At 40.0% G+C, this 11,198-nt stretch overlaps 1 protein-coding gene across 1 annotated transcript; it reads right to left on the bottom strand.

The window, feature by feature from the left end:
* Positions 1-7,201: 7,201 nt before the first annotated feature.
* Positions 7,202-10,924, bottom strand: LOC130714921 (uncharacterized). Its single transcript, XM_057564901.1, has 7 exons — positions 10,766-10,924; positions 10,420-10,661; positions 9,535-9,620; positions 9,283-9,429; positions 8,466-8,589; positions 7,649-7,935; positions 7,202-7,495 (listed from the first exon to the last, which is right to left on the bottom strand). The coding sequence occupies exons 2-7, from the start codon at positions 10,604-10,606 to the stop codon at positions 7,403-7,405; spliced, it is 924 nt and encodes a 307-aa protein (XP_057420884.1). The 5' UTR covers positions 10,607-10,661; positions 10,766-10,924; the 3' UTR covers positions 7,202-7,402.
* Between the last annotated feature and the right edge of the window lie 274 nt (positions 10,925-11,198).

Below are 11,198 nucleotides of genomic sequence, written 5' to 3'. Positions count from 1 at the left end.
GGAGGCAATGGTGGTGGTGGTGGCGATAGGGTGGTGGTTGTGGTGTCGGTGGTGGCAATAGAGTGGTGACGACGATTATGGTGGTGGTGGCGATAGGGTGGTGGTTGTGGTGTCGGTGGCGGCGGCGGTGGTGGTGGCGGTGGCGGCAACATCGGTGGTGGCGGTGGTGGTGATCGGATGGTGGCAGCGATGGTGGTTGTGGTGTTGGCGACGATAGAGTGTGGTGGTGGTGGTAAGGCGGTGGCGGCTTAGTAAGGTGGCGGCGACGGTGGAGGGTGGAGGCAATGGTGGTGGTGGCGGCGACGGTGATCGGGTGGTGGCGGTGGTGGTGGTGGTGGCGGTGACGGTGATCGGGTGGTGGCGGTGGTGGTGGTGGTGGCGGCGACGGTGATCGGGTGGATGCAATGGTGGTGGTGGTGGCGGCCACGGTGATCGGGTGGCGGCGACGGTGGAGGGTGGAGGCAATGGTGGTGGTGGTGGTGGCGGCGACGGTGATCGGGTGGTGGCGGTGGTGGTGGTGGTGGCGGTGACGGTGATTGGGTGGCGGCGGCGGTGGTGGTGGTGGCGGCGACGGTGATCGGGTGGTGGCGGTGGTGGTGCCAATGATGGTGTAAGTTGACAGCAATAGAGGGTGGTGGTGATGGTGACTTATACATCACAACCTTATCATGCCTTATCCATCACTCACATGATGGATTAAATAATACGTCATTTTAACGTATAAGGGGACTTTGATGGATAAGCTTATACAATACAATGTCATCACCAAACAATGGATAAACTCATAATGTATTGTATAAGCTTATACTATCATGCCTAATACGGCGTGCCAAACGAGCCCTAAATATTGATGGTCATCGAGAGGATGAGGTGCACATCAAAGCCACTGTGCTGTCAAAAGAATAACATGAGATGTCTTTGAAGATGATGATGACCTACTGGAGAATAGATGGTATAAGGAGATTGAAAAAAATGATGACGCTAATAGAGTTTTGGATCCTTGTCCGGAACTCCGGATATCAAGTCTCCAAAGAGGAATCTGAAATTTGGTGCAAGCCATAGAAGTAGACATTGGTTGTTAAACATTTGGGGTTTGAAGTTAATATACTTCTGATTGAAGCTAAGACTTGATAAGTTTCTTACGGTTAAAGGGAGTCTTCAGATTATTGATATGCCTCAAGACTATTTACTGGCACATTTCTCTAATCAGGAGGATTATAATCATGCTTTGTTTAAGGGGCCATGGAGGTTTGCAAATCCCTATAAGATTGTTCAAAGACTGAGGCCTTTTTTCCTCTCTAATGCGAGAGATAATACAGGAGAGATAATACAGGATAGTAATACTGATGTTAACACTTAGCTTAGTTTGTTAGTTTGTTACTAGAGTAACTGAATCAGTTACAATTGGTTAGAGTCAGTTAGTAAGTTTGGTAGTTAGTTACAAAGTCTGTTAGTTTGTTACTCTAGCTTAGCTTAGTATTTAATCTCTAATGAGAGAGTGATGTAAACACGTTTTTTCATTTTTCCTCTTTTACTGAATACAATTTCATCTTTCTCAATATGGTATCAGAGCTCTCTTGCATAACTCTGATTCATTCCGTTTCTTCACAGAAATTCCGTTTCTTCACAGGAATTCAACCACGATTCATCTTCGATCTTCGTTTCTCTCGATCGATCCATCTTCGGTCTTCGTTTCTCTCGATCGATTCATCTTCAATTTGTTGGTTCTGCCTCAGATTTCGTCTTCGATTCAGCGGTCGATTCATCGTCGATCCCTCTTTCTTGCTTCAGATCTCGTTTCTGGTTCGATCTGCATGATTCTTTTTTCTTCTGCGATTGATCTTGTTTCTTCACCATGGCAGCACCTTACCCTTATTCTCTTGAAGATGTGCAAGTCACTTCTTGCCCTCTGTATGTTCATCCTAATGAGAATCCGTCGATGATTCTCGTTTCTCCACCATTGTCAGAGAACAATTATCATAGTTGGTCCAGATCGATGAAGATGAGCTTGTTGACCAAGAACAAGCTTGGTTTTGTGGACGGTTCTCTTCCTGAACCAGCGGAAGATCATGCAATTTATCATTCCTGGCAATGCTGCAACACTATGGTTCTTGGCTGGCTCATTCGCTCGATGAACGCTGAGATTGCTCAATCAATCTTGTGGCGTGAAAAGGCTATCGATGTTTGGAAGGAATTGAAGGAACGATTCTCCCAAGCAGATCTCTTCCGGATTTCGGAGCTCCAAGAAGAAATCTACAGTCTTAAGCAAGGAGATTTATCGGTAACAAAGTATTTTACTGCCATGAAAATTCTGATTGATGAATTAGATGTTCTGAAACCTTTACCTTCTTGCACTTGTGATGCTTTGGTCAAGATCAAAGAGGATCGAAATTCCGATTATGTGATTCGTTTTCTTCGTGGCTTGAGTGAGCAATTCTCTGGAGTTAGGTCACAAATCATGCTTATGGATCCTCTACCAAGTATCAATCGTGTCTTTCAATTGGCGGCACAGCAAGAAAGGCAGTTTGCAGTAGAGCATGTTCCTAAGGCTCTCATGGCAAGTGCAAATGGAGCATCAGATTCTCAGAAGCATCACAATACTGGAGGAAAATGCAGCAACTACAGTTCTGGAAGTTCTTCTGGCAGCAGCAACAATCACTTTTCTCGTGGTGAGGCTAGTTCTCATTCCAGTGGCTATCGTAATCAACCTCGCAGGATCTGTTCCTATTGTGGACGATCAGGTCACACTGTGGATGTATGCTACAAGAAGCATGGATATCCACAAAATTTCAAGTCCAAGAATGGCAATGGAAAATCCCAGGGTCCACAGAAGCATGATAATATGACTATGGGTGCAGATTCTGGGCAGAACACTGAAGATGAAGACACTTGTTCTGATCATGGAGATCATTCCAGATTCAGTCTTACAGAAGCACAATACAACACCTTTCTATCTCTGTTACCTACACAGGATCAAGAGCCACAACGCACTGCCAAGGTCAATTTCGCTCCCACAACCAAGACCGTTGTTGTTGCTCAGCACAACTCTGTCAAGGTTCCAGCTAAGAATGGTAAACTCAAACCTGTTCAATGGATTATAGATACTGGAGCTACCGATCATATTTGCTGTAGTTTAGCAGTTTTTGTTTCTTACAAAAGAATTAAACCTGTCCTTGTGAATTTGCCTAATGGCAATTCTCTTGTTGCACATTTTTCTGGTACCATTGCATTTACAGACTCCTTTTATCTGGTTGATGCTCTTTATCTTCCAGCTTTTCATTTCAATTTGATATCAGTCACTAAACTTGTGAACACCCTTGGCTGTAGGCTTACTTTTCTTCCAAAATTTTGCTTGATACAGGATACCAGTGCCTTGAAGATGATTGGTGCGGCTAAGGAAGTGGATGGTCTCTACTACCTTGCAACCCCAACCCTGTCTACTCCTCACTTGACCTCCTCACCTAAGGTTTCAACTTGTTTCTCAGCGACAACCACTCCAAGCTTATGGCACTATCGTTTAGGACATCCTTCTTTTGATAGGCTTAGTCTTTTGGGTAAACAATTCCCTTTCATTCAATGTAATAAGGATCACATTTGTGATATTTGTCACCTTGCAAAGCAAAGGAAATTATCTTTTCCTGTTAGTGACACTAGGTCCAATAAAGTGTTTGAATTGATTCATGTTGACATTTGGGGTCCATCCTCTGTTTCTTCAATGCATGGTCATCGGTTTTTCCTTACTATAGTTGATGATTATTCTCGCTTTACATGGTTATTTTTGCTTTCCAATAAGTCTGATGTTCAACAACTTATACCTCAATTTTGTGCCATGATTGAAAACCAATTTGGTAGTACTGTGAAAGTGATCAAGTCTGATAATGGACCAGAATTTTTCCTTACCAAATTTTACTCTTCCAAAGGAATTTTGCACCAACGAGTTTGTGTTGAAACTCCTCAACAAAATTCTGTTGTTGAGAGAAAACATCAACATTTACTTAATGTTACCAGATCACTACTTTTTCAAGCCAATTTGCCTAAGGTTTTCTGGTCCCATGCTGTAGCTCATGCTACCTTTCTTATCAATAGGTTACCAACACCTATACTTGGTAACAAAACCCCATATGAATTGTTGCATAATAAAACCCCTGATTTCAGCTTTCTCAAGACCTTTGGTTCCCTGTGTTATGCTTCTACGCTTTTGAGAAATCGTACAAAACTTGATCCACGAGCATGACGTTGTGTATTTCTTGGTTACAAAAATGGCACAAAGGGTTATTTGTTGTTTTATCTTAAGACTAGGGAGGTTCTGTTGTCAAGGCATGTTGTATTTCATGAATTAGAATTTCCTTTTCAGTCAATTACTCATAATCTTGATATCTCTTCTACATCACCATCCTTGCCTACCTCTATGGGTACTGAAGACATTGATTTTTCCCCTCCTCCACTGGGGACCCCTCCTTCACCTACAACACACTTTCCTGAGAACTTGCCAGTTCCTCCACCTGTTTTGAGGCATTCCACTCGTTCTCGTCGTGTGCCTCACCATCTCAGTGACTATCAATTGATTGTTCCACCTTCCATAGCTGCAGCACATTCTTCTTCTCGGGCTGAATCCTCAGGTATCACTTACCCTTTATCTTCAGTTGTCTCTTATACCTCTTTGTCTCCTACCCATTTTGCTTTTACCGCTAACATTTCATCCATAGTTGAGCCCAAGACATATGCTCAGGCTGCTAAACACAAGGAATGGCAGCAGGCCATGGACCAAGAATTAGCTGCTCTCAACCGTAACAACACTTGGAAGATTGTTGACTTGCCTCCTTCCAAGAAGCCAATTGGCTGCAAATGGGTATACCGGATCAAGCACAAACAGGATGGTACTATTGACCGCTACAAAGCGAGACTTGTAGCCAAAGGCTACACTCAAATTGAAGGATTGGATTATATTGACACCTTCTCTCCGGTTGCTAAAATGACTACACTACGGTTGCTTCTTGCACTTGTAGCTTCTCAGCATTGGTTTCTTCACCAGCTTGATGTTGATAATGCTTTTCTCCATGGCTCTCTTGATGAAGAAATATACATGCAATTACCTCCCGGCGTATCTTCTTCCCGGCCTAATCAAGTATGTCATTTGCAAAAGTCCCTTTATGGACTGAAGCAAGCAAGCAGGCAGTGGTATAACACCTTGGTCGCTGCTCTTAAGTCTCTTGGGTATCAGCAATGTCCTCATGACCATACTTTGCTCCTCAAGCGGACTGAAACATCATTCACTGCCTTGCTTTTGTATGTTGATGATGTTCTTCTCACTGGCAATAGCTTGGCTGAAATTCAAGCTGTTAAGTCTTTTCTTCATCAACAATTTCGCATAAAAGACTTGGGTGATCTCAAATTTTTCCTGGGATTAGAGGTCGCTCGTTCAGCCAAAGGAATTTGTCTTACACAGCGCAAGTATGCTTTGGAGCTCCTCACTGATGCTGGGTTACTTGGTTGTAAAGCTGCCAAAACTCCAATGGATTCTAATCTTCATCTTTCTCAGCATGAGGGCACTCCGCTCGCTGATGCCACTGGTTATCGTCGCTTGGTTGGCAGACTTCTCTACCTCACCACCACGAGGCCTGATTTGAATTATGCTGTTCAACAATTGAGCCAATATCTTGCTTCTCCTACTGATCTCCACCAGCAGGCAGCTCAACGCGTTCTTCGTTATGTGAAGGCTGCACCGGGACAAGGTCTTTTTTTCTCTGCTACATCTTCCTTGAAGCTTCAAGCTTACAGTGATTCTGACTGGGCTGGTTGCCCCGACACTCGCCGCTCCATTACTGGCTATTCCATCTTTCTTGGTTCTTCCCTCATTTCGTGGAGAACTAAGAAACAAACGACTGTGTCGCGCTCTTCCTCTGAGGCAGAGTACCGCGCGCTTGCTGCTACTGTATGTGAGATTCAGTGGCTCACTTATTTATTCCGGTTCCTCCAGCTCGATGTCCCTCTACCAGTTTCCTTATTCTGCGACAACCAATCCGCCATTCATATTGCCCAGAATCCAACCTTTCACGAGCGGACGAAGCACATCGAGCTAGATTGTCATGTTGTTCGTGACAAATTGCTGGCTGGTCTTGTTCATCTCTTGCCAATTTCAACTCACAATCAGCTGGCCGACATTTTCACGAAACCACTACCTCCTACCTTGTTTCCATCATTTGTAACCAAGCTGGGACTGCTTAATATACATAGTCCAGCTTGCGGGGGGGTAATACAGGATAGTAATACTGATGTTAACACTTAGCTTAGTTTGTTAGTTTGTTACTAGAGTAACTGAATCAGTTACAATTGGTTAGAGTCAGTTAGTAAGTTTGGTAGTTAGTTACAGAGTCTGTTAGTTTGTTACTCTAGCTTAGCTTAGTATTTAATCTCTAATGAGAGAGTGATGTAAACACGTTTTTTCATTTTTCCTCTTTTACTGAATACAATTTCATCTTTCTCAATAAGAGATGTTCAAAAGGTTGTTGTTTAGAACAGAATTCCAAATTTTCTTTTGAGTTATATCACCATATATTTTTTATGGAGAGTTGGATTCACTTTAGGTAGCATGCTTGAAACTGATCATCTTACTTTCATTCATTCAATGGGAAAAACAAATAGTAAGACTTTGGTGTTAATGTGAGAGGTATATTCGAGCTGTGGAGGTTGGTAAAACGACACCAACCAATTACTGGAAATAAAGGAGAATATGGTTATAGTGGTTCACATCGCAGGTTATGAAGGTGAGGACAAACTTATAATACACAACTTCATCCCAATCAGGAAAACCCTCATTAAACCCAAGACATATTAATATATAGTTTTCTAAATAAATTATGCGGATAACACCTTTTAATTCAAATTATTGATAATTAAGTCATTATTTTTAGCAAAATATGAGTTAAATAATTCAAATAATATAATTATTACATCGGGCGGATATTAGCACCCTCATCATCCCCGCCCCCATCTCTTCAGCTTCAGGTTTCTAAATCCGGTCAATGCAGGTTTTCTTCATCAAAATCAGGGTTGAGGATACCCACGTTTTTTACTTGTCCTTATAAAAGTATTGGTAGATGCCTCATCAGAAATCACAAGCAATTAATGAAATGGAGTCCAGTGCATGGACAAATAACTGCTTTATATTTGTCTCAATTTTTTCCAATAGTAAAATTGGCAGTATACAGAATCTGGTAAGGATTTTCATTTAAAAAGAAAAAAGAATCTGGTAAGGATCCAGATTAAATAAAAAACATGATGTAGACGATTTCCAAGCTCAAACAAGGTTGTTAAACATAAGAGATGGTAATTATCGACTAGAGCAACAACTTGATATGTAAATCATTGAAAATCACATTTTTACAGATAAGTGTTCAGTGAATCACAAAAGCTTAAGCATTTTCAAGCGAGCTTCATGTTCAGGGTCTAACTTTGGTGGGGAATAACATCCTCCAAGATCCTCCACTATGTACTCCTGAAAGTATTAATAACAAGCAAAGTAAAATCAGTGTGTCAGATACAGACAGAGTACAAGGATATTTATTACATAGTATATCAAATACGAAAATCATTATAGTAAAAGATATAACAAGAAGGAAAATCAACATAGTGCTAGGATATTTATTACCTTTGTAAGCTCCCTCTTGGTGAGGATATGGTAGTGCCTCTGCCAAATTCTTTGAATGGCCATGGTGGTTGCAAGAAAACCGTAAGCTATACCAAGAATTGCAAAGATGACAACAAAAACAACCACGAGAGCGAAGCACGCTTCCACTGATGCAGGAAAGCAATCCAGGATGCCCCATCCATAACAACAGTTCTGACAGCCAGCCATTCTGGGATCATTGGAATTGAGTGAGGAGCAGTGCAGTATGAGACCAAAAAATCCAATCAGTACAAAGAAGGCCAGCACTCCTGGTAACCATCAGAGAGAAAGAGATGAAGAGAAAGCAAAAGCAAGAGCTTTCAAACAAATACAACCACCAAGGGATTAGTGAGTAACTCGTGTTAAAATTAACTTTTCAGCATAATGCGCTTCCACTTTTCTCCCTCCCCAAGAGCAATGAAACTTATGAAATTATATTTTTTTTCATATTAATGAATATTCCCCAAATAGATTTAGCCTCTAATGTTACTGACTTTTATGGTTTTATTCAAATCACAATTTTGTTTGTGCATGTGTCTTTTTCTCCCCAATGTGACTATAATGTAACACGAGAGGATCCAGACACTACTAGGCACATGATGGACAATAATCTCTTTGCAATGTTCTTTGGGCTAACAATTAAATATTAAGGTGGCAAATAATAAAAGCAGGTTACAAATATCTCAAGATAATATGATGAAATATGGCTCCCTAGTTTCAGTAAAAATGAAAAGGATAAAGCAGAGGAATTTCAACCATTGGTTAAAAGCAAATAAATTGAGTAGCCATAATAGTTTACCTATACAATAATAAAATGGTATAGGATGCTTTGACAGTATCCTATCCCAACCATCATCAAATGAGTTTCTGAAGGTCCCATCTTTGTCCATGATGTAGGCAAAGCCACCAATAGCAGCAATCACCTGTCAAATAAATACATACTTCCAAATAAGATACTTCTCGTGTAACCCCCGTCCCAAACAAAAGAACAGTTTAGATAACTCGTAAACAAATATTACAAAATATGACAATATATGCCAAACAAATACAGTTCAATCCTGGAATCAAATTTAAAACATTTTTTCAAATAAAAAGAAAAGCAAAGCTTAAGAGTGCCAATGAAAATAAATTCTTTCAGGAGGCATAAAATTACCAGTACAGTGGTAAGAAATAAAAATACCACGGTATATATATAAATATATTCTTATTAGCTATGCAATTCTGTATTTCATCACCTCAGACAACTTACTAATAATTTGAGCCCTAATAACTTCTCTCATCTTATGTCAATTGGTGTCTCCATACCACACAACCAGCTCTTCTAATCTAACCATTCCTAAGCCCATAAAGATGAACATTTTGTTCTTCAATATCTATAGATACTATGATGTCAATATACTGCTATGGAAGTTCAGTTTAGCAATCCCTCAAGATAAGCACCATCCTCTTTCTGAAAGAAGAGCTCTTACAAAAACTAACATTTCACCATGATGACAGATAGGATTAAAAGAAGAGCTTCTATAGCACATGTACAAGAATTGAAACTGAACTAATAAAAGTAATGCAAAAATACTCATTCAATATGAAACAAAGAGTAGAAAGTTAATAATACATACAGTTTGTACAGCAACAAAAACAAGGAAAACATCCCTTGCCACAAAAAGTCTGAACTTTATTTTACGCCAAGAGTTGTCCTCATACGATTCAACTCTAAGATGAAATTGGGCCTTGCAGGTGGTACAGTGTGAGAAGGCAAATCCTTCCTAAGAAGCACAAAATAAAAAGTTTACGTCATTATCATTTGATCTCTCAACCAATCAAGACTAGCAGTTAAAATTACACACCAAAACCAGTGTCAAAGTATATACCTTAACTGAGCGCCAGTGATCAAGACATGAACGATGGACGAACTGCTGGGTCCCTTTGCACATGCATGGAGATATCAATTCATCTTCTACAAAATCAAACAACAATTTGGTTTAGTGAAACTAGTGTTACCTAAATAATGAGACCCATAATTTTGTTTGCTAACATCATTCGCATTTATCTGATGCATTGTAGCATCAACAATATTTCTCTGATGTCTCGACTCATGTTAAATGATATGCCATAATCTAAGTGAGGAAAAGAAAAACTTCATCATCATTCTATTTTTTAGGACTTATTGGTAAATGCAGAAGATATTTTGCTTTACTCTAATCACATTATTGATTTTCACAAACTAACAACAATTAAAATGGAAATGTATTCAACCTCTACGCTATCAAATTATAACATATAAGAAGAGCTAAATTGTACAATTTCAGCCTCCATTGTTAGCTAAAGTTAGCACAACAAGCAGTACCCACATACAAGCTTCTAATTCAGAAACAAAGCAAAACACATCGATTCGAGACATTAGTTTTCAATTGTATGGAACAATCAAAGCCACATAATGCTAGGGAGGAACAAAAACCACAGTATTTGATCGAAACGTCACCAATTTAGTGCCGGCATCAATCCACTGATTCATATCTTAAGGACACACACACACTGCATTCTCCAAAACATATGGTTCAAAATCAAACTCTACCTAAGTAAGTCCTTATTTGATCATTCAAGGAAATAAAATTTTGCATACAGGGTTAAGACTTAAGATAAGAACTCTTTCTACAAAGAAATACCCACAATTCAGAAGTTAACACTCACATCAAACTCCGATCAGAAAAGAGTAAATACAGCATAAATTTGCAAACTTTGGTAAGAATTTTCACCTGGGTCGGAATCGCTTTCGAGGCAAATTCGACAACAAGGGAGTGAACCAGCCTCAACATCCTCCTCATCCTTAATCTCAGCAGAGCTCAAAGGGGACTCATCCTCATCATGGTCAAGGAGTAAAGGGTCGGAATCACTAGGGTTTTGCATAATCGGAGGAGGTTGGAGTTGCACTTCCCCTTTCATTGATGAACCAATAATGGGTACTTTTTGATCAAGCAAGCTTCGAAATTTAGAAACCCTAGCACAATTTCAAGCTTAAAATTCAATTTCAACACTTCATGGATGGAACGGAAAACTGAGAATGAAAAGGGTCAATTGAAAAATTGATTTGAAACAAGGTACCTGGAAATTACAGAGAAATTCAGAGGGGTCAGTCGGTGAATCGGTGAATCCTGAGGAATATCGAAGATAGCAATGCTGGGTGAATAATGGTATTCTCAAGGAAAGGATCCAAATTACTGTTTTGGATTTTTGTTTGTGCTTAATTCTTTAAGTTTACACTTTACATGGTGAATCAAGATGGTAAAGCCCCACCTACTCCTTGATGTTTGACTTTTTTTTTTTTTTATTTGATTGTATTTCTAAGGTATTAATAGACAAAAAAAATTATGAGTATAAGTAGAGTAAACGAAGTAGGGAGCTCGATCGTCGTTCCTGGAGTGTTGGGTGCTATAAGACCCTGTTTGAGGTTGAGGGCCTTCTGTTGAGGGACTCCCTCTTAGTTGTGTAGTTTTATTCGTTGCTTTGTTAGCCATTTGATGTTGTTTTTCGGAAC

Source organism: Lotus japonicus, chromosome 4 (assembly GCF_012489685.1).
Source record: "Lotus japonicus ecotype B-129 chromosome 4, LjGifu_v1.2".
Classification (NCBI taxonomy): Eukaryota; Viridiplantae; Streptophyta; class Magnoliopsida; order Fabales; family Fabaceae; genus Lotus; species Lotus japonicus.
Note: the sequence above shows the minus strand (reverse complement) of the source record. Positions and strands in the feature narration are given on the sequence as shown.